Here is a 24,466-nt window from a genome sequence, read left to right as displayed (position 1 = left end):
TGCGAAATTTTACATTACAATTAACAGATTTTTCCTACAAAAATAGAGCACAAATAAATCAATTAATTAACTCACACTCATTTAAAGTGTTTTAGAACCATTTAAACATACCAAAATATGAGAGTTCTCTTTCTACAAAATTGATTGTTGATGAAAAACATGACGGTATTAAGTTAATTCAATAGTTTTTACCAATTTAAGTGGATTGAACATAAAAATATTGTGTTAAAGCAAAAAACAAAACAAAAAAAACTAATAATCGTATTGTTTCAGCTCAATTTAATTAAGTTGTTTGAACAAACAGCAAACATTTTTTGGAAATACTGGGTTCCACACAATTCATTTTTGTTGTCCCAACACAAATCGGTTAAGTTAACTTATTTCACAAAAGTTGATTAAACATAAAATAACTAAGTTGCCCCTCAAAAACTCAAGATTATTGTTGATTCAGCTCATTTTAAATAAGTAGTTTGAACAACAATCATTTTTTGAAGGTAGTAAAAACCCGTCCGCCCTCCACACCCAATCCCAAAACTGAACCCCAGACTAAAGTAAATCCATGAGGAACTAACACCCAGATTCCCCACGAGTATCCCTTTCCTGACACGCTCCTCTTTTCTCCGAAGTCCCGGGATTTGGACTTGAAACTCTTAGCATGTCTAACTCCGCAAAAGATTATCGCAGTTATCCCATTTGGGTTGTTTAAAAGCGTCTTTCTTGCGTCGGCCTGGGTCAAACAGAAGCACAGCCATGATTACAAGCCCGAGTCCAGTGTAAAGCTTGCCGGAGTAACATTAATGAATGGTAAGCTCCTTTTGGCCGTGCACACAATAAAGAAGCGGCCCTATAATATACTTAAGGCAGGACGCAGATTTGTTTGTGTCAAAGCCAAGGCGGGTGTTTGGCCGTCCCGCTCACGGAGAGGAGCTTAACACCAGACCCGCTATAACAATGTGGCATCATTTACATCGCAGGTTCACTATAAACACTCCAACAGCCGCTAACAAAGCTTCGAGCAATCCATTAAATAAGCAAACACCGTTCTTGGCATTATTGTGGACGACTCAAACGTTATTTGTGTTTGAAGATTTAGGTTCCATTTAAAGGAACACTCCACTTTATTTTGAAAATGGGCTCATTTTAGAGTTGAACAGTGGAGTTTTACTATTTTTTAATACATTCAGCCAATCTCGGGATCTAGCAGAAGCACTTTTAACTTAGCTTAGCATAGATCATTGAATCGGATTAGACCATTAGCATCTCACTTTAAAATGACCAAAGAGTTTTGATAATTTAAAGCTAGATTGTGGTTATACCATGTACTAAGCTCGATGATAAAATTCAAACTTGCTGTTTTCTAGACCGATATGTCTAGGAACTATACTCTTTTGGTTTTAAATAGCTGAACATTAGCAAAATTGTTAACAACACTCTAAAATATACTTAACACTTCTCAATAACACTTCACTTAAAATATGGGCTCATCTTTCATCTCCCTTATTGTTAAACTGGAGTTTTCAAATTGAACTTATTCAGCTGATCTCAGGTTCTGACTGGGGTTGACTCTGAACTTTTTAGCTTAGCTTAGCATAGACCATTAAATCAGATTAGACCATTAGCATGTCACTCAAGAATGATAATGTGAAGTTTGACACTTCTGAAGTGACATTATGTACTAGGACTGACGGGAAAATTTTAATTTGCTGTTTTCTAGACCCATATGGCTAGAAATTAAACTCTCTTTTTGGCGTAAATTTGGTTAGCTGAACATTAGCATAATCGTTAATGAAACACTTCACTTTTTTGAAAATTTGCACATTTTACTTCTCCCCCAGTGTTAACCTGTGGAGTTTTACCATTGTTAAACTTATTCAGCTGATTTCTTGTTCTGGCTGGGGACTGCTCTGAATCTTTTAGCTTAGCTTAGCATATATCATTGAATTGGATTAGACCATTAGCATCTCACTATAAAATGAACAAAGAGTGTAGATAATTTAAAGCTAGATTGTTCTGTGGTTATATCATACACTAAGACTGACGATAAAATTTGCTGTTTTCTAGACCGATATGTCTAGGAACTATACTCTCATTTTGGCCTAGTTTTGGTTAGCTGAACATTAGCAAAATTGTTAATGACTCTCTTAAATACAGTTAATAACACTTCTCAATAACACTTCACTTTTTTTAAATGGGCTGATCTTACATCATCCTTAATGTTAAACTTAACAAAAATATACTTTATAAAACGGTTCTGGCAGGGGTTGACTCTGAACTCTTTAGCATAGCTTAGCAAAGATCGTTAAATCAGATTAGACCATTAGCATGTCACTCATAAATGATAATGTGAAGTTTGACACATCTGTAGTGACATTATGTACTAGGACTGACGGGAAATTAAAATTTGCTGTTTTCTAGACCGATATGTCTAGGAACTATACTCTCATTTTGGCGTAATTTTGGTTAGCTGAACATTAGCATACTCGTTAATGAAACACTTCACTTTTTTGAAAATTGGCACATTTTACTTCTCCCTCAGTGTTAACCTGTGGAGTTTTACCATTGTTGAACTTATTCAGCTGATTTCTTGTTCTGGCTGGGGTCAGCTCTGAATCTTTTAGCTTAGCTTAGCATAGATCATTGAATTGGATTAGACCATTAGCATCTCACTATAAAATGAACAAAGAGTGTACATAATTTAAAGCTAGATTGTTCTGTGGTTATATCATACACTAAGACTGACGATAAAATTCAAACTTGCTGTTTTCTAGACCGATATGTCTAGGAACTATAAATATAACTATAACTATAACAGAGTTAATGACTCTCTCAAATACAGTTAATAACACTTCTCAACTTATTAAGCTGATCTCCGGTTCTGGCAGGGGTTGACTCTGAACTGTTTAGCGTAGCTTAGCAAAGATCGTTAAATCAGATTAGCCCATTAGCATGTCACTCAAGAATGAAGTTTGACACTTCTGTAGTGACATTATGTACTAGGACTGACGGGAAATTAAAATTTGCTGTTTTCTAGACCGATATGTCTAGGAACTATACTCTCATTTTGGTGTAATTTTGGTTAGCTGAACACTAGCAAAAATGCTAATGAAACACTTTATTAGGTTAAGTTAATCGATTTGCATTGGAACAACATGAAGGAATTGTGTGGAGGTGAGCATGTTTTAGTGCACACTACCCTCCAAGCAATTTAGCGTTTAGAAGACGCCTCATAGAAATCCGAACAAGGCTAAAACAAAGCTGTATTTAGACTGTCAAACAAAATCTCATTCCAGTCTGAAAAATGAGGCTCATCTAGATGACTGTGGCCAGTTAAAGGCATTGATGGTTAATTAGCACTTGTGTATCAGTATAAGCATCAGTCAGTTCAGCAATTATCAGCTTTGTTGTTAATGAAGAGTCTTGTCAGGACTCAATCAGCGCACACACTCCTGCTCACGCCGACCAATCCCACAAGAAAAACTTAAACTTTACAGTCAACATTCAACAACAAAACATTCAAATGTGCAATTTGCATAAACAAATGGTTATAATTATTAGTATTATAATACATTCTGTTGCTGATTTAAGTGTTTGCATGTTTAATGAATATGTTTTTGTTAACTGCACAATAAAAATGATTTTTAAAGAATTCAGAATTATCTGTAAAATTAACAAGCGAGCTTTTAAAAATAATTTTTCTTACTTGTGTAATGATTTTGATAATTTTGGCTCTTTCAAGAACACATTTTTTTGCAAAAATAAAAATTATTCATAAAAACAAAAAAATAGTTTCATAAATCTATTTTACATTAGGTCCAAAGTGCTTACCCTCATGACTTTCAGGACAAAAATATCCCTTTTAAAACCCATTAAAACTGCAATCGTCTCAGTGCAGGACTGTGTGTATTGGCATTAGAGATGGCAAAAGTACACAAATCCTTTACTCAAGTAGAAGTACAGAAGTTTAAAACGACTCTTGTAAAAGTTGAAGCACTCGCCACACCTTTGTACTTGTACGGCCTGAAATATGTACTTAAGTAAAAAGTATTCATTACTCCTACCTGTTTTAGTTTTACTGTTTTTTTTGAGGTATTAGATTGAAAGATCCGAGAAGTACAGTACAGCGTGGTTAGAAGTGGACAAAAGACTTCAACCACATTTAAATGCCAGATCTGAACAGAAATGTGTCTCGTTTACCTGTGATCTGGTTGACCAAAACGCATCCTAGTATGTTACCTCGTATAATCATGACATTAGTCATTTCATTGGAAAGATTTAGTTTTTTACGTTTTTGTGTTATGAACTTCTGTGGTAAACAGGTAACGTTATTGATGATAATACAGTCACTTACTGCATTCACCAAAAGGCAAAGCAGCACCAACTCACACTAAACACTCGGCTTATGCTAGTTTTGTTGAATAAAGTAAGCAAACAATGCAAAAGAAATATGACATCGAGATGCTGCGGTGCCAGAAACTTGTATTATTGTCGGCTAATGAAAGAGTCGTTGATAACAGAGATTCATTCACAAACGAATCGCTCTCTCAGTCAGTATGAGAAGTGAAAGCAGGAGAGGAGCTGTGTTTCAGGACATGATTAGATCAAATTCAACAGGGAGGGTGGATAGTACATTTCCATGCACACAAACACAAGCTTTTTGTCAGGAATGCATGAGCGATCACTGATCCATCAATGTAGAAAAGTGATGTAAAATTATAAGTTTTGTAATTTAAAAAAAATAGTTGCACACTGACCTCCGGGAAATTTCCCGATCATAGATATATGTGTATATGTACTTCTCTGGCTCTGGATGGCCACAGTCCTCCACTGCAGCTTGGTTCTGCATTCATTAAAAAAAAGCGCTACCCTGTACTAAAATGGCAGCTCTATTGACACATTCCTTCAAATAGACAACAACAGGGTAGGCAACATCTAATGTGTATATCTATGGTGTGATCAGAGGTCGAAAAAGCCGTGCACTGCAGCACGCAGGCGCACGATGACAAGAAGTGTTAGCGATGACAAGACTGTAAGAAAACCTTTTAGAAAACATTTTAAAACAAAAAAACACAATGATAAATTTATTTTTTACAAGTATTAAATTACTACACTAATTACTACTACATTAATACACGTAAAACAAGCTCTGAAATATAGAAATGCTCCATTTTTACTAGCCGAAATTTTTTTTTAAATGGATCATGTTGAAATGTTGTTTGTCTGTGTTTGTACTAGATGTAAAAAGAAATATGGATATCACAGTTGTTGTTTTTTTTTTTGTGTATTAATGTAAGTAGACTTTTTTTTTTAAATGTGACAGCATTAAAAATAACAATGCATTAAAACATCCGTAGTTGTATATACAAATTAAAATGTTTCTTTTATGTTTTTCTAACACAGACGTAACATTTTAAAACTGAATCACAAAGGTAAATTGATTTTTCTTCTTGCTTTTTCTTAATTTTGGTCCTTTATATGCAACTTTTACAGGCTTTACGTCATATTATGAGCAAAATAAAACAATACGCAAAAGTAAAATCTTTTATAAATTATAATTAAAAAATGGTTTTCATTTTGTGATCAAATTGGCTTTTATTATAAAAACACTTCTCAAAAGTCTCAATAGTGTCTCTTATGTTTTATTTTATTTTTATATTATATTTTACATTTATATTATACTTTATTTTTGCTCCTTTCAGCCATGAGGAGCGACCTTTTGGCTTTAATGTTGCTGATAATGAAAAAAAAAGCACTTGATCAGGGTTATTCAGGTCTCTTGATGAGCTCTTTACAAAATGTAATTTCAAGCCAAGCCGTTAACAGTCACCAATCAACAATCAGACTAACACGTGATAACAAGACTTGTGGATTCACACCTACACAACTGAAAAACACACACAGACGACACTAAACATTTGCCTGCTGGACTAAACAAACCAATACAACTGACAGCATGTGGCTTACATTCAACATCCGATCTTTAATGGAGAAAAAACAACAACAATAAAATCAGGAAAAGTAACTTGGATGAAAAAAGCAAAGAATACAGCTTAATTTTATATGTTTAAACTAACTAACTAACTAACTAACTAACTAACTAACTAACTATATAATATATAGTTATAATATATAAATTTGGGCTACCTATTTTTAAATCGTTATGGTATTTTGTTGGATTATTTCCAGTTTTGGATTCAGTACTGACTAATCTAATGTTTATGGACAAATATAATATGGCAAAGCATCCTATAATAAAAATATAATAAACTGTTCATTTAAATGAGAGATTTGTGAGGATTGTACACACACACACAAACACACACACACACACACACATATACACACACATATACACACACACACACACACACACACACACACACACACACACACACACACACACACACACATATATATATATATATATATATATACATACATAAATCTGGAAAAAATAACAAATATTAAAAATGAAACGGTTTAAAAACCAAAGCAAACATACAAACTAAATAACTGACTAAATATTTATAGGCTTAATCTACAAACAGCATTATTTAATTTTATAAAGAAGTCGGTGATCATATTAGATGTAAAAAAAAATATTATAAATAAATAAGGCAAAAAAAAAAAAATTCTCGATTTGGATGAAAATAATTTAAAACTATAAACTTCTTTCTTGTCGGATTATTATATCATGACTGCCAGAGAACTTAATCAAATCTAAATTTCATCTGAAAAAAATAGACAAAAGAAATACAATAAAAAATCATTTTAGAATTTGTCTAGAAAATACCCCAAATTAAAATGCATGGTTTTGAATTATTTTAACCCTTTTTCAAATATTTCCCAAGTGATGTTTAAGAAAGCAAGCACATCATTTACACTGTATTTTTTATTATATTTTCCTAACTTATTTTAATTTGACTGAAAAAAAAAAAACTGTAAAAATGCTAAAGTGAATATTATTAGCCCTTTTAAAAAACTAATTGTTTTCGATTGGCTACAAAACAAACCCCTGCAGTCCAATTACGAGCCAGATTTAACTTATATAGAGGACAAAACCTGTAACAACAAACAAACAAACTATAAATAAATAAACAAACAAAATAAATAAATAAATAAATAAATAAACAAACAAATGGTAAAAAAAAGTCCATAAATACCTGCCAAACATAAAACCATAAATAAATAAAAACAAAAATAAGTAAATAATTACTCAAAAATCCATCACAAATAAAAAACAAATCTTGCACAAATAAATATATAAATGATTAATAGGTACGGGCTGATGAAAAGTTAAATAAATTACACGAATGTTGGGGAAAAAATAAAATGCTAGACTTATTTTAGTTGAATCAATGAAGTTTTTGTAGTCATCTCAACTCAAATCAATCAAACAAACAAAAAAAATATTAAGTTAAACTTTGTATAACTTAAATAAAAATTGAGTTGAAACCTGATTAACTTCCTAAAATAAGTTAAAGTAACATATTTAACTTATTTTAACAAGTTAATTAGGTATCCACTACGTTTTTATTATAATTATAATATTATAATTCTAAAATATTTGTTGTCTATTTTTTTATCATTACATTTTTTACAGCGTACTAATCGACAAAAATAAAAATGAAACTAGACCAGAAAGACGTGAGCAGAAAAGTTAGTGTGTATCTGAAACGTGTGATTAATTCTCTGTAATTGTCCGCCCCTCTCCCCGCTAACAGCCCAACATGGAGAACTAATTAGCTACATTACAGTCATTTCCATTTTAATGCTTTGTTTGCCGCCATTGTTTAGGAGCACAATGGGAGAATTGCAAATGGCGAGATTCAGCTAATGAAACTGGCCATACTCTGCCCTGGCCTGAGGACAAAGACCACCGACTGACCACTGATAATGAACTACAGGCCGCTCGCTTGAAGACAATTAGGAAAAAAATACAGGCATAAATCAGACTCTGTGCCTTTAAATAAAAATTAACAAATCTGTGTTGATATATTAATTGGAGAAGATTTTTTAAAAATTATAATTTAACTGTTATATATAATTTCATTGATATTGGTATATAAGTAAAATCATTATCAAAACATGAATAAATAAATGATAAATAATATTCAAAGGCTTAAATTAATGACCGTGTTGTTCAATTATTTAAAAAAGAAACAAATTAGGAAATAAATAAGCTGAAGTAAAACTGACATTTATATTTAAATGTTCTAAATCAATGTTCTAAATGAATAAATATTCATACCATTAAATTAAAAACTGTATCTATAAATAAATGAATAAATAAAATATTCATATGATTAAATGAAAAACTGTATAAATAAATATAAATCAATAAATACATATTTATTTTTCATTTAATGCATGTTTAAAATAATAAAAAAAGAAATGTAAAAAATGGTCAAAACATAAATGAATCCAGACAAGCAGCAAATCAGGATTTCACCATTTCCAGATGAGAAAAGCTCTCGGGTAAAAAATGATCCTTAGACACGTATTTCTGTCACGCGTGCACTGTAATCCACACGTGAGTCCAGCTGCGCTCTCATAGAGGGAAAATGAAAACAAAACCTTCACTGCAGCAAATTATAAAAGCAACACTGACGACCCGTATCTCCAAACATTACTTGTTCTCCCGCTTGGGAACACAATGTGGTGTCTCTCTGCCGTCTGAACACTGTAACTGGTAAAAACAGTCTTTGAAGCGATCATGCATATTAATGAAGTTGCACCGCATACACAATAGAGCGCGCTGATTGGTTTGAACCAAGTCTTACTCATGAATGAATGCAGCACACTCAGAAACGTCACAAGGTATTCCCAAGTACAGACGTCCAGTCTACACGCTGAAATACACGCTAAGATCTCATGGCCGTGACGCAGCTTCAAAAATTTGTTTCAAACCGGAAGTACGAATTTGCTTGAAATAATGCAAAAACAGCCAATTTTCACTTTTTAGTAGTGTTTTTAGCAGTGTGGGACACATAAACGACTGTCAACAGCTCAAAACATGTGTTTTGTTGTTTCGTGACCCTTTAAGGCAAGTGGTTTCACTCGGTGGCCTTCTTTGAAACACCTCTCGGGCAGTATGCTATTCTGTTTGAATGGGGGAACATCAAATTCTCCAAAACTGCATACCAAGCTTACGATTTAACTTCATATTAGGCTCATATAACAATGATTGGCTCCTGTACTAGAAGGCGGGATTAATATGCCATATATCGATTGATGATTGGCTCCTGTACTAGAAGGTAGGATTTATTCGCCAAATAGCGATCAATGATTGGCTCCTGTACTAGAAGGCGGGAATAATTTGCCATATATCGATTGATGATTGGCTCCTGTACTAGAAGGTAGGATTTATTCGCCAAATAGCGATCAATGATTGGCTCCTGTACTAGAAGGCGGGATTAATTTGCCATATAGCGATCAATGATTGGCTCCTGTACTAGAAGGCGGGATTAATTTGCCATATAGCGATCAATGATTGGCTCCTATACTAGAAGGCGGGATTAATTTGCCATATATCGATCGATGATTGGCTCCTGTACTAGAAGGCAGAATTTATTCGCCATATAACGATCAATGATTTGCTCCTGTACTAGAAGGCAGAATTTATTCGCCATATAACGATCAATGATTTGCTCCTGTACTAGAAGGCAGAATTTATTCGCCATATAACGATCAATGATTGGCTCCTGTACTAGAAGGCAGAATTTATTCGCCATATAACGATCGATGATTGGCTCCTGTACTAGAAGGCGGGATTTATTCGCCATATAGCGATCGATGATTGGCTCCTGTACTAGAAGGCGGGATTTATTCGCCATATAGCGATCGATGATTGGCTCCTGTACTAGAAGGCGGGATTAATTTGCCATATATCGATTGATGATTGGCTCCTGTACTAGAAGGCGGGATTAATTTGCCATATATCGATTGATGATTGGCTCCTGTACTAGAAGGCGGGATTAATTTGCCATATATCGATTGATGATTGGCTCCTGTACTAGAAGGCAGGATTGATTCACCATATAGCGATCAATGATTGGCTCCTGTACTAGAAGGCGGGATTAATTCGCCATATATCGATTGATATTTGGCTCCTGTACTAGAAGGCGGGATTAATTCGCCATGTAGCGATCGATGATTGGCTCCTGTACTAGTAGGCGGGGCTTTATTCACCATATAGATTTTTTGGAAATAAGTTTTCAAAGAAAAATGGTGACGTGTTTTAAATGTGCAATCAAAAATGGCATCTTTGTTATTTCATGCTCTAAATGACAACATATTTATTTTAAACTATGACTAAACGTCATCGGCAGCTTGCACACGTAAACAAAAACATCCTGAACTGAAAACACACAACTATAAATGGAAGAATCGAGGTTTGGTTGAAACATAAGTGATGTATTTTGACAGGTGCAGCTGACTGTAGTGTTGTTATCAGTGTATGATGCTGTGAGTGTGTGTGTATGTGTGTGTGCAGTCATGAGGTGTTCGGTGTGAGGTAAACTCAGGAATCAGGTATGTGAGGAATGCTGGCGACGGCACTAATCTCTAATCCTCTCTGGCTGCAGACACTGCCTCACTTACTCTCACTGCCATATGTGTGTGTGTTTGTGATTCTGTAATTGTGTCAAATTTTATGTGTATGTATGAGTGAGTAGGGCTTTGTGTTTGTGTGTGTGTCAGTGATTGTGTAAATAAGAATGTGATTGACTGTGTGTGAAAGTGTGTGTGTGTGTGTGTGTGTGTGTGTGTGCGTGTGTGTGTGTGTGTGTGTGTGAAGGTCTGTGATTGTGTGACCATGAATGTGTGTGTGTGTGTGTGTGTGAGAGAGAGTCTGTGATTATGTGACCATGAGTGTGTGTGCGTGTGTGTGCGTGTGTTTGTGTGAGTCTGTGACTGGGTAAGCATGAATGTCTGTGTATGGGTGTGTGTGACTTTGTGTGCATGTGAGAGTGTTATTGAGTGAGCATGAATGTGTGTATGTGTGCGTGTAAGTGTGTGTGTGTATGTGTATGTGTGTGTGAGTGTGTTACCATTAAGGTGTGTGTATGAATTTGTGAGCGTGTTTGTGTGCGCCTGTAATTGTGTGAACATGAATGTGTGTGTATTAGTGTGTGTGTGTGTGTAAATCTGTTATTGTGTGAGCATTAATGTGTGTATGCGTGCGTGTTTGTGCGTGTGACTGTGAGAGTGTGTGTGAACCTGTGATTGTGTGAATATGAATGTGTGTGTGTGTTGTGTGTGTGTGTGTGTATGTGTGTGTGAGTGTGTTACCATGAATGTTTGTGTATGAATTTGTGACTGTGTGTTTGTGTGTCTGTAATTATGAATGTGTGTGTGTACAGTATTATTGTGTGTGTGTGTGTGTGTGTGTGTGTGTGTGGGGTGTGTGAGAGTGTGTGATAGTCTGAGCATGAATGTGTGTTTGTGTGCGTTTGTGTTAGTGTGACTGTGAGTGTGTTTGACTGTGAGAGTGTGTGTGTGAGTGTGTGATTGTGTGAGCAAGAATGTGTGTTTGCGTGACTGTGTGTGTGTGTTTGTGTGTGTGTGCGACTAAATGTGAGAGACTCAGTGACCGTGAGTATGTGTATGTGTGTGTTTGTGTGAGTGTGAATGTGTATGTGATTGTTTTTACCATAAATGTGTATGTGAGTTTGCGACAGTGTGTTTGTGTGTGTTTGTGATTGTGTGAATGTGTGTGTGTGTGTCTGCATGCGAGAGTCTGTTATTATAAGAGCATGAATGTGTGTATATGTGCATGTTCATGTGTAAAGAGTGTGTCACCGTGAGTGTGTATGTGTGTGGGTGTCTATGATTGTGTGACCTATAAATGTGTGTGTATAGGTGTGTGTGTGTGACTGTGTGAATAAGAATATGAGTGTGAGTGACTGTGTGTAAACAGGTGTGTGTGTGTGTGTGTGTATGCATCGTATGCGTGTTCGTCCCATAGCATCCTCCATTACCGCAGTTGTTGAAAAGCCCAGCACACCAGAGTAACGGTCAGCAGGGATTTGAAGCACAGACACACTAACAACAGCTCTTTAATTTCTCTCTAAGTGTTGTAAGATTTGCCTTTGAGTTTTCGCCATGGCTTTCTGTCCCTCTAAAGACTCTAAGGATTACGAGGGCCACCCAAGAGCACCGAGGGCCGACAGACCAGCAACGCAGTGCACGAATTAGCCAAAAACCTCTCTGGAAAACCCAAAGATGCGGATGGAGGCAGAGAATATGCCACCTAATGAGAGTCAGGGGTCAAAATCAAACCCGCAGCATATGATTCAGCCAATTAGTGTGTCTTTTTAAGCCCGCTTTAAACATTAAGAAGCAAGATGACGCTGTTGTGTATGCATATGGTTGTAGCAGAAAATGAGAACAACTAATTTATGCTAATGCATGCCAGTCTTAGAACTATATGAAAGGCTGCTTTGGTGCTGAATCATTAGCATTCACTGACTGCTTCTGCCCCCTACTGGTGTAAATATATAGGATTTTTTCATTAGATAATACAATAAGGCAGCACGGTGGCTCAGTGGTTAGCACTGTCGCCTCACAGCATGAAGGTTGCTGGTTTGAGCCCCGACTGGGTCAGTTGGCATTTCTGTATGAAGTTTGCATGTTCTCCCCATGTTGGCGTAGGTTTCCTCTGGGTGCTCCGGTTTCCCCCACAGTACAAATCCATGTGCTGTAGGTGGATTGGGTAAACTAAACTGGCCGTAGTGTATGAGTGTGTGTGTGAGAGTGTATGGATGTTTTCCAGTACTGGGTTGCAGCTGGAAGTACACCCACTGTGTAAAACATATGCTGCAATAGTTGGCGGTTCATTCCGCTGTGGTGACCCTTGATTAATAAAGGGACTAAGCCGAAGGAAAATGAATGACTAAATGAATTAATAATACAGAGAAACTGCTCAATTCTGCATTACATTTTAAGACCGATAAAAAAGGACGCCTTTGAAGTAAAACGTGACTTACAGTATCGTCAGTTTTCCTTTTAATCATGAGAATATTATTCATTCATTCATTTATTTTCTTGTCGGCTTAGTCCCTTTATTAATCCGGGGTCACCACAGCAGAATGAACCAACTTATCCAGCAAGTTTTTATGCAGCGGATGCCCTTCCAGCCGCAACCCACCTCTGGGAAACATTTACACACACATTCACACACACACTCATACACTACGGTCAATTTACCCTACCCAATTCACCTGGACTGCATGTCTTTGGACTGTGGGGGGAAACCGGAGCACCCGGAGGAAACCCACACGAAGGCAGGGAGAACATGCAAACTCCACACAGATATGTCAACTATGCCGGCAGCTAGCTCTCTGCAACTCTCACATGGTCGCCCACTGAAGCTAAGCAGGGCTGCGCCTGGTCAGTACCTGGATGGGAGACCACATGGGAAAGCTAGGTTGCTGCCGGAAGTGGTGTTAGTGAGGCCAGCAGGGGGCGCCCAACCTGCGGTCTGTGTGGGTCCTAATGCCCCAGTATAGTGACGGGGACGCTATACTGCTCAGTGAGCGCCGTCTTTCAGATGAGACGTTAAACCAAGGTCCCGACTCTCTGTGGTCGTTAAAAATCCCAGGATGTCCTTCGAAAAGAGTAGGGGTTTAACCCTGGCATCCTGGCCAAATCTGCCCACTGGCCTTCATCCATCATGGCCACCTAAACATCCCCATATTCAATTGGCTGCATCACTGTCTCCTCTCCACCAGTCAGCTGGTGTGTGGTGTGCGGTCTGGCGCAAAATGGCTGCCGTCGCGTCATCCAGGTGGATGCTGCACACTGGTGGTGGATGAGGAGATCCCCCCCCACTATGTAAAGCGCTTTGAGTGCCCAGAAAAGCGCTATATAAATGTAAGGAATTATTATTATTATTATTATTGTCAACTGAGCCGAGGTTCGAACCAGCGACCCAGCGACCTTCTTGCTGTGAGGCGACAGAACTACCTACTGCGCCACTGCCTCGCCCTATGAGAATATTATGTTAAGATCATTTCCTATCACAAATATATCAAAACCTTTGTTTATTTTTGAATATTTCTAGCATTTTTCAGTAGTAATATGATATAATAATTTCGAGAGGATCACGTGATTATGATTGAACACGGCTGATTCTGCATTAGCTATGTATGATCCACCAATCAGACGATTCCTCACCCATTATAAAGAGCCAGGGTTTCTCACTATGGTCATCTTCGATATGAAGAATCCCCCTTCCACCCCTACTCCACCATCTTTCCTTTCATAGGGCGGCACGGTGGCCCAGTGGTTAGCACTGTTGCCTCACAGCAAGAACGTCACCGGTTCTAGCTCTTTAACAGGCCGGCTATCGTTTCTGTGCGAAGTTTGCATGTTCTTCACGTGCTCGCGTGGGTTTCCCCCGGGTTCTCCGGTTTCCCTCCACATTCCAAAAACATGCAAGTACAAGTGAATTGATCCATTTAAATTTAGCACTGCAGTCAAACTCTCATCCGGCAGCATATCTCTTCATAGCAATCATTTTAGTCATCAGCTCTAATCAAAAAGGGGGAGTTGTCAAGATCTACCTGAGCTCAAAGCTCCCCTCTCGCCCTGCAAACGGGAGGGAGCCCCGAGCACAAGAACGTTTTGAGCTCAGGGCTCTCTCCCGGGACAGCATGCCAAACTTGCTTAGAATCAATCATCAGCTAAGTGTGAACTCTTGAAGAATTGTTAAACACTAAGTTTGGACAGTTAGCCATTTCTTTGAATTTTTTTTTAAACCCTCAGATTGCAGATTTTAAAATGGTTGTATCTCAACCGGGACGACACGGTGGCTCAGTTGCTAGTACTATCGCCTTATAGCAAGGTCACTGGTTCGAGTCTCAGCCAGTTGGCATTTCTATGTGGAGTTTGCATGTTCTCCCTGTGTTGGCATGGGTTTCCTCTGGGTGCTCTGGTTTCCCCAACACTCCAAAGACATGCACTATAGATGAACTGAATAAACTAAATTGGCCGTAGTGTATGAGTGTGAATGAAAGTTTATGGGTGTTTCCCAATACTGGGTTGCAGCTGGAAGCCCCTCTTCTGTGTAAAACATGTTCACTCCACTGTGGCGACCCCTGAAGAATAAAGGGACTAAGCTAAAGGAAAATGAATGAAATGAATTAATTTCCCACACCAATGGTCCAGCAGTTACTATGACCATTTATGTGAAGCTACTTTGACACAATCTACGTTGTAAAAGCACTATACAAATAAAGCTGAATTGAATTGAACTGAATTGGTAATATGAATCACTTAATACACTTAATTAGCCACTTCTCACTATTCATATTATTTCAGAATCCAGATTTCTCATCAAATATAATCACAATTTCTAAAAATGTATTGTTTTCCTGGTCCAGAGTCACAATTTATGTACTAAAAAAAAAAAAAAAAAAAAGAGTCAACGGATAAACTATATCAGACAGAATTCCTCAGTGTAAATGAATATTCGCTGCTTCAGTCCAACATCTACATTAGCAGGATGATGAAGATGAAACCAGAGTGGACTTTTCAGCAAGACAGTGATCCAAAACACAGCCAAGGAAACTCTCAAATGCTTTCAGAAAAAGAAAAATGAAGCTGTAGAAAGGCCCAGCCATTCACCTGACTCGAATCCAATAGAAAACACAAAATAAAGCTCAGATTTGATAGACGAGACCCACAGAACCATCAAGATTAATACACTGTTGAAGTCTGTGACACCTGAGCAATGCATGTGACTTTATCCTCCATATGAGAGCCATCATTAATGGCCCGTTTCCACTGAGTATGATTCGGTTCAGTACGTGTTTATGGCCATTTCCACTGTCAAAAATACCTAAACCTGAACCGTACCGTACCATTTTTGGGTACCCTTTGCAAAGGGTGCTTAGCAGGACTACTAAGGGTACTAAAAGGCAGAGCTAGACACGCAGCAGAACACTATTGGTTTACAAAGATATGTCACTCGCTCATGGACAAGCCAGACTGAAAACAAAGGAACCGCCAGGTATTAAAAACACAACCAAGACATTACACCGTAATAACATATACATATAATAACTAGCTATGGTCAACCCGAGCTCAAACAAACCTTGTCGTCATCTTGATAAACAGCCACAATGTAAAAAGAACAGCAGAACTACCTTGTGCCCCATTGTTGTTTACAAGGCCTTCTGACGTCCGATCCTTTCAGAAACAGACAAACGTGAGAGTGATGCCGGAAAAAACAAAGGAGCAAATGATTCTTTCACCAACCTAAAACACAGACACACTGACAGAATTACTTTCCAACAGAGACTACATGTGCTGGTGAAGATTAAAGATGCAGATGAGAGGTTTGCACTGACTGTGGGCTATGTCGCGTGTTGTTTTTGAACTCAAATAAGGCCTAAATGTATGCTGTGTGTAGTTTTTCTGTAATTGGTGACATATCGAAGACTGTAAGGGTCTGTATGTGCTAATATATGCATATTTATTTATTTATTTTACATAACTGCAGACGTTACAGTAGGCTATTTCGCCCTATCATTGATCTGCAGTTATAATCATATCATGTTCATAGAAAGGTTAGTAATGAACATTTACACACAAGTATTTATGTGTATAAAGCAGGGGTCACCAATCTCGGTCCTGGAGGGCCAGTGTCCCTGCAAGGTTTAGCTCCAACTTTCCTCAACACACCTGCATGGGTGTTTTAAGTATACCCAGTAAGACCTTGATTAGCTTGTTCAGGTGTGTTTTATTAAGGTTGGAGCTAAAATCTGCAGGACACCGGCCCTCCAGGAGCAAGTTTGGTGACCCCTGGTATAAAGCATCAGTTTTGTGAGAAGTGATTCTCGTATGATATATGAACGACCCGTACAACTTTACTTAGACATTTCCTTGAGCGAAAATGACAGCAACTGAAACTTTCTTTTGAACACCATGGCTATTAAAAGGGTTCCCTTGGTACCCTTAAGCCAGTGGAAATGCAAGCCTGATAAAGGTGACCCGTACCGACCCATACTGTACTGTACCAGTCAGTGGAAATGGGTCATAAGCTGCCAAAATCCAAAGAATAATTTCTTTCAGTGCGGTTCCTCACCCGAAAAAGGTTAACATTTCACAATTATAGTTCTCACTCCTGTTGAGCAGAAATATCTGATTTCTATCAATTAGTAAAATTATATATTAAAATTATATTATATAGTAAAATAATTAAATAGTAAAATTATATTATATAATTAGTATAAATTATAGAGCCCCCTGATTATAAAGACCAGCATGAAAATCTTCATGTGGGTGTCGTTGCTCATGTTTACTCACAGGCCGATGGAGCTCATCATCAGAGTGTCTATGGTTCAGTGGGCTGATGGCCTTTATTCACTCCAATCGAATTACACCCATAAATCCATTCCTGTTATTGAGGCGCCTCTGCTCAAAATCCAATCCAGCCACTTCACTCTCGTCTCCTCCTCTCCAGTGCTGATGAATATAAACAGAATGGCCAGGAAGAGAGCAAGAGTTAGCGCTAGTTTCAGTTTTAGTGCTCTGAGGCTAACAGTAAAACACCAATCATGATAACTATGAAGATGTATATCACATTTATATGTAAAACAGCAGCAGAGTTCAGACTGCAGCTATAACAATAAATACAGTGGGGAAAATAAGTATTGAACAGGTCATGTTTTTTTCCTGGGAATAATAATATTACTAAAGCAGATGTTGACATGGAATTCAACCAGATTTTGGAAAAACCCAAACAATACAATAATAATAAAAAAAAATCTGAAAAATGAGTTGTGTAATAACAACGGAATGACAAAAGAAGAAAGTACTGAACTACTGAATCAGATTTAATACTTTTTCATAAAGGCTTTTTTTTGGTGATGTCAGCTAAAAGATGCCTCTCATGTGGAGAATGAAGTCACGTGCATTGCTCAGGTGTCACAGACTTCAACAGAGCGTACAAATCTTGATGGTTCTGTGGGTCTCGTCTATCAAATCTGAGATTTATTTTGTATTCTCTATTGGATTCGAGTCAGGTGAATGGCTGGGCCATTAAACAGCTTGATTTTCTTTCTTTGAAAGCATTTAGGAGTTTTCTTGGCTGTGTTTTGGATCACTGTCTTGCAGACAGTCCACCCTGGTTTTATCTTCATCATCCTGCTAATGTAGATGTTGGACTGAAGCAGATAATAATAATTTACAATGACAAAAGGCAGAGGGTTGCTGAAGAACTACTCAGAGATTTTAGCTGCTGTCTGGGCCTTCACTGACTTTCTACACCTTCCTTTCTTCATGTGTTTAATACTTTCTCCCTGCGTCATTTCATTTTATTACACAAAACTTCATTTATAAACTAATTTGTTTTTAGTTTGCATACATGGCTTTCTTTGGTTGCTGTCAACATCTAGTGAAAGTTTCAAGTCAACAGCACCTTTATAAATATGCTGTTTTCTGAGAAAAATGGTTTAATACTTATTTTCCCCTGCTGTATGTAAAGAAACAATATTGTTGGGATCCCTTACATATTAATTGTTTTCTCAGCTAATAAACAATAAAAAACTGACATCTATTCAGAATCCATTGAAATGTGGGGGGTGGTGGGGTGGAGAGGGGGGGGGGGGGGGAGTTCAACAACACAGTGGAGAAGCTCACTACTGGGTGTTTAAGCCATCTTCTTTTTAAAGAAGCTTCCATATATATATATATATATATATATATATATATATATATATATATATATATATATATATATATATATATATATATATATATATATATAAATGGCTATGTATGGAAGCTAAGCAAGCCAAATTGAAGTATAAAAATAAGATTATGAGTACCTCAGGTCTCCAGTGTTAGTTTCATTGTTTATTTAGATCAGCATTTCTCAATCCCGAAACACACCTGATTTAGAAACACCTTTAGATAGTGACCCTTATTTCATAAAGGAGCACAAGAAACCTTTGTTTCACTTTGTATATATATAAAAACAGTTTTGTTTGGTTCTCGAATCTGATTGGCTGATAGCCTTGCAATATTCTGTAAATAAAGAGAAAAAAACTTGTAAATTTTAAACAACAGCTGATCAAATCATTATAAAAACAGGTAAGGGACATTCTAAGTTGATCTCTCTCTTTTGTATGCTGTAGTGCTGTATTTATACTATAGTAATCTGCTAATGTTTGCTTTGCTTTGGCTTTTTCGAAGTTAAATATTGTGATTTCCCGATTGCAACAAAGAAGTACTGAGAAATTTATGTAGACTGATGGCATCTCATGCCGTTCAGCCTTATAATCTTAAAATTTCACCTGTTTTGTCATCACTAGACATTACGCTATAGAATCCTTCAAATACTAGCTCTAAAGTGACGGTGAATTGGTAAGGGCTTCTGCTGTTCTGACATCACCTGCAGATGTAAAGGAATGGCAGAAGAAAGTAGTTCCTTGTATAAAAACGTTTTTTGACAGTTTGATTTTCTTTTTTATGTAAATGTTTTTGCTGTCGAACTGTGCGATTTGGCTGTATATTGTCACTAGTGAGAGACTAACGCCCCATTTACACGGGGCTTCAGCATCAACGCAAGACAGAGGACGTGTCTAAAGTTGGGGCTGACGCGATCGTCAAAGCAGCGTCAGCCAACGAAATTAGTCAACAATAATCCACTGTTTGAGCTGGTGTATTTGCATACAGCGATCTGATTGGCTGACGCTTCCGTCATTGCTTTAAAAAGTTGAGCAAGTCCCAACTTCTGCAGTGAGCAACGCCTCTGAAGCTGCGCCGACGGATCTACAATGCAGTTCGGCAATGCCTGACGTCACTAATTGGGGAAACTAAATTGTTCGTAGTGTATGTGTGTGAATGAGTGTGTATAGATGTTTCTCAGTGACGTTTGACAAATATTGCAGCTGTTGGACAACATAATGTACTTTTGAGGCTTTTTTTTAAAGGAGAATGCAGTTTGATTTCAACTATTTCTGAGATCGGTGGCCATCAGCCTGTCATACTGAGCAAAGACGGTTGACGTTCCACCACAAGATGGCGACAGAGATGGCAACATAATAAGGGGAGAAAAAAACTTGTAAATTTCAAACAACAGCTGATCAAATCATTAGAAAAACAGTTAAGGGACATTCTAAGTTGATCTCTCTCTTTTGTATGCTGTAGTGCTGTATTTATACTATAGTAATCTGCTAATGTTTGCTTTGCTTTGGCTTTTTCGAAGTTAAATATTGTGATTTCCCGATTGCAACAGAGAAGTACTGGGAAATTTATGTAGACTGATGGCATCTCATGCCGTTCAGCCTTATAATCTTAAAATTTCACCTGTTTTGTCATCACTAGACATTACGCTATAGAATCCTTCAAATACTAGCTCTAAAGTGACGGTGAATTGGTAAGGGCTTCTGCTGTTCTGACATCACCTGCAGATGTGAAGGAATGGCAGAAGAAAGTAGTTCCTTGTATAAAAACGTTTTTTGACAGTTTGATTTTCTTTTTTATGTACATGTTTTTGCTGTCGAACTGTGCGACTTGGCTGTATATCGTCACTAGTGAGAGACTAACGCCCCATTTACACGGGGCTTCAGCATCAACGCAAGACAGAGGACGTGTCTAAAGTTGGGGCTGACGCGATCGTCAAAGCAGCGTCAGCCAACGAAATTAGTCAACAATAATCCACTGTTTGAGCTGGTGTATTTGCATACAGCGATCTGATTGGCTGAAGCTTCCATCACTGCTTTGAAAAGTTGAGCAAGTCCCAACTTCTGCAGTGAGCAACGCCTCTGAAGCTGCGCCGACGGATCCACAATGCAGTTCGGCAATGCCTGACGTCACTAATTGGGGAAACTAAATTGTTCGTAGTGTATGTGTGTGAATGAGTATGTATAGATGTTTCTCAGTGACAGGTTGCAGCAGGAAGGGCATCTGCTGCTAAAAATATGCTGAATAAGTTGGCAGTTCATTCTGCTGTGGTGACCCCAGATTAATAAAAGGACTAATCCAAAAAGAAAATGATGAATGAATGAATATATATAATATTTGTACATCTAATTCAATGTGATTTAAATTATAAAAATGTACTATTTAACTATTTAACACAAATAACCCAATTTTTTAAAAAAAAAGCATACATGTATAGGTATTGAATGCATTATGAAGATAAATCAATGAATTTGTTTACAGTTTGTAGACAAGTCCAGTTTTACAAAACTCCTAAAAAAAACTCCTCTCAGCTGGAAACATGAATGCAATGCCATGAGTGAAGCCTTCTGACGGCCTGCTGCAACTCTACCCACGCTCTGTGCCTCAGCGAGCAGTGCATGAGCACTTCTAATTAAAAAGTGTTAACGGTCAAAGTCGCGAGCACAACTGAAATGTAAACTGAAAAGCGGAGAGGTGGAGCCCAGTTAATCCAAGGCCTCCGGGCCCCTCTCTCTCTCTCTCCCTCTTGCAGATCCTCGGCCTCAAGAGGTGTATTGATCCTCGGCCTGAGATACAGAGAGAAGCTCTGACCGTCCACACAAAGCCAGAGGGCCACACACACCTGTGAGCAACTGACTGTGTGTGTGTGTGTCACGGCACTAAGCCTAGATTAAGCTAAAGTTACCCGTCTCTCTCCCCTTTTGCCATGTCATTCAAGCCCTCGATAGTTCTGCGGCCACACGGCGCACACAAAGCCCCTTTCTGAAGCGTCCTCAGCAGCGCCATCAGCTCTCAAACATCAAACACAAGGGATTATGGGATTGCCAGAAGTCCCCGAGGGCGGAAGGAGAGACAAAATGGAGTTTTCCGAGGGAACCCCTTTGGCCCGAGCGTCTTCTCTCGGGAGATTACTCCACAATTTGTTTCCTTTTATTCCGCCATTTTGTCGGAGCTGAACCGCAGCCGTACTGTAATCCCCGCGCTATGACAGATTACACACAGCTTTGTCAACGTGTCTAATGGCTGACTGTGAGGGAATTGCGCGGGTCTTAAAGCACTTAACTCCTCGCCGAGGTTCACACACACCTGATGCATGAGCACGAGGTCCATTTCTTACGTCACGTTCACTTCGATACTCACGACCAATGCAATCCTGTGACGTTCTGGAATTTGCTTGGTTTTGGGGTATTTTCAGTGCGGTTTTGTTTTAGAGTAAATTACCTTAAAGGTGCAACGGGAGATGTTGGAAAATGCTAACGTTAGCCTGATACCAATGAAAGTCTATGTGCCACTCTCCATGCAAATCCAAACCATGCCTCCTGAACGCATCACTATCCGCTTGTTAAGTGTGACGTCACGCGAAGCGGCTTCCGGGTCCAAGCGCTCTATTCAACTGAATGGGGAGACTCATGAAATGGTAATAATAAACGATATCCGATGGTATAATATCCAGAGATTGTTGTGTACACTATGACTTTATGTAAAATTAAAGGGCCATGAAACCCCCTCATTTCAGCAGGGTGTTTTCACACCTCTACTTTGGAAAAAGTCAGAAAAGTGGGCGTGTCCAGCTCTGTTTAGGGGGGAGTGTCGGAGGAAGAAAAGTGGGATGGTGTGGGAGTGTCTATTTGGGCACGCGCAAGTTTCAGAGTCAAAATACACACACAAACACACAGGAGACAGTGATGGTGTTTAACCTACATGGACATGTGTAGTCGAATTATTTGCCAAATTATTAAATGGGTGACTTTAACTGCAGTTTGGCTCTTTCATTCAGGGAATTCATTCATGCCCCTCACAACAAACGAGATATTTGATTCGAGGATCTGCTCTAAGCGTGTATTTTTCATCCAATGTTTGATACCGCACGGCGAATGAGAGAAAAAAAAACCTCAGCATTTCCCGGAAACTTAGATGCACACATGAGTGTCAGAAATGCGGTGAAAACCCCACACGAGGTTAAAGTTTGGTTGTGGTGCTAACATGTTTACACTCGGTGTGGTAAACTTAGTTCGATACAAACAAACTGAATAAACAAAGAGCGCTGGTCGCTCACTTACCAAATCTGTAGAGACAGGACAATCACCAGCAACTAGAGCCGCGTCTTTAAGAAGAGAATACTACAATCGAATCCGGATCTCAGCATTTGCAGATGAGAACAGCTCTCAGGTAAACAATGTTCCTCCTTAGACACGTAAGTTATTGTTGTTGAGCGTCGCGTACATGTTAATCCACACGTGACTCAAGCTGAGCTCTCACAGAGAGAAAATGAAAACAAAACTTAACTGCAGCAAACTATAAAAGCAACACTTCACGCTTGTTTTGCCAACACAACGTGGCGTCTCTGTCGTCTAAACACTGTGACAGTAATGAATATTAATGAAGTTGCACAATAGAGAGAACTAAGCCTTACTCATGCATTAATGCATCACACTGTAAGACGTAATAAGACTCAATCTGGCACAGACGCCCAGTCTGCACGGTGGAATACAACACTATTATCTCATGACTGTGACGCAGCTTCAAAAATTTGTTTCAAACCGGAAGTACGAATTTGCTTGAAATAACGCAAAAACAACCAATTTACACTTTTTAGTGAAATATAGGTGTCCTAATAGTGTTTTTAGCAGTGTGGGACACATATACGACTGTCAACAGCTCAAAACATGTGTTTTGGTGTTTCGTGACCCTTTAACTTTAATGTGTGATAGGAATAAAACGTGATCATAAACGAATGATTATATACATAAACGAATGATTTCTCCACTCAAATGAATGGCAGCTTGGACCCGGAAACAATATTACATACGTCACAAACATGTCACCACTTAACAAGCGGATAATATATCTTGTGACATTTATCAGAGTGAAAACTTTATAGTACAGTAAGTCATTGCATTTGTTTCCAAAACGACTTACAATTGAGGAGGCATTCAGCGATTCAACAAGAAGAGGTACACTGTAAACCTCAAAACGCTGCAGCGAGTAAACAGAAATGGCAGACTGTGGGTGGAAACATGCAAATTAAGACGTGGCAATATTTATTAAAATCCCCTTTATAATTTAAATTTGAAACTTAAATGACACATTTGTCTGTGCTCACCAAAACAAAGTCACAAGCTTGTTCTTTTTAACATTTTGTGGTTTAATAGATGCACAAGGGACCTGACTAGTACTTAACAATGGAAAAAAGTACAACGTTAATGAGCAGATTTCATGAGCCTTGGCCCGTGTAAATGCTCTTTATGTATTTATGGATCATGTGATGCGCTGGTATTGTTGCATGTTTGTCCTTCAGACAGTCTGACCTCTGAGAGCAAGTGTATCCTGAGAGGAGCATGGGATTTGAGGGACATTTAATTGTCCTTGATCCTGAATAAATAGGAGTGCAATGACAAAGACAATGGAAGGATAAACAAGTCTGGGCTTATTTTAGAACTAACATTAAGATCTTTTTTATGGCTATTTACAGCATTTGTTATACTTTTATTTTGTTTTAAAGTATGTTTGTATTACAAATACCAAATAAAAATATAATAAAACATACTTTTAT

At 38.0% G+C, this 24,466-nt stretch overlaps 2 protein-coding genes across 13 annotated transcripts in view; one reads left to right on the top strand and one right to left on the bottom strand.

Moving 5' to 3' along the window:
• otx2a (orthodenticle homeobox 2a) overlaps positions 1 to 24,466 on the bottom strand; it is a 238,850-nt gene that overhangs the window by 40,849 nt on the left and 173,535 nt on the right. For 6 of the 12 annotated variants that reach the window (XM_087235153.1, XM_087235155.1, XM_087235158.1 and 3 more), the window contains 2 exons: positions 17,311 to 17,469; positions 16,149 to 16,260 (listed from right to left, as the gene is read on the bottom strand). In XM_087235153.1, coding sequence (XP_087091279.1) covers positions 16,149 to 16,160 — 12 coding nt within the window. In that variant the 5' untranslated portion in view covers positions 16,161 to 16,260; positions 17,311 to 17,469. Of the gene's footprint in view, positions 1 to 16,148; positions 16,261 to 17,310; positions 17,470 to 22,973; positions 23,289 to 24,466 lie in introns of those variants that run through there. The other 6 variants (XM_087235156.1, XM_087235159.1, XM_087235168.1 and 3 more) reach the window with 4 other exon arrangements.
• gprin3b (GPRIN family member 3b) overlaps positions 1 to 24,466 on the top strand; it is a 72,015-nt gene that overhangs the window by 29,134 nt on the left and 18,415 nt on the right. The gene's annotated exons all lie outside the window — the stretch shown is intronic.

This window comes from Danio rerio, chromosome 1, assembly GCF_052040795.2.
Source record: "Danio rerio strain M-AB ecotype USA chromosome 1, GRCz13ab, whole genome shotgun sequence".
NCBI lineage: Eukaryota > Metazoa > Chordata > Actinopteri > Cypriniformes > Danionidae > Danio > Danio rerio.
The sequence above is the reverse complement of the archived record's forward strand: the minus strand, read 5'-3'. Positions and strand labels throughout refer to the sequence as shown.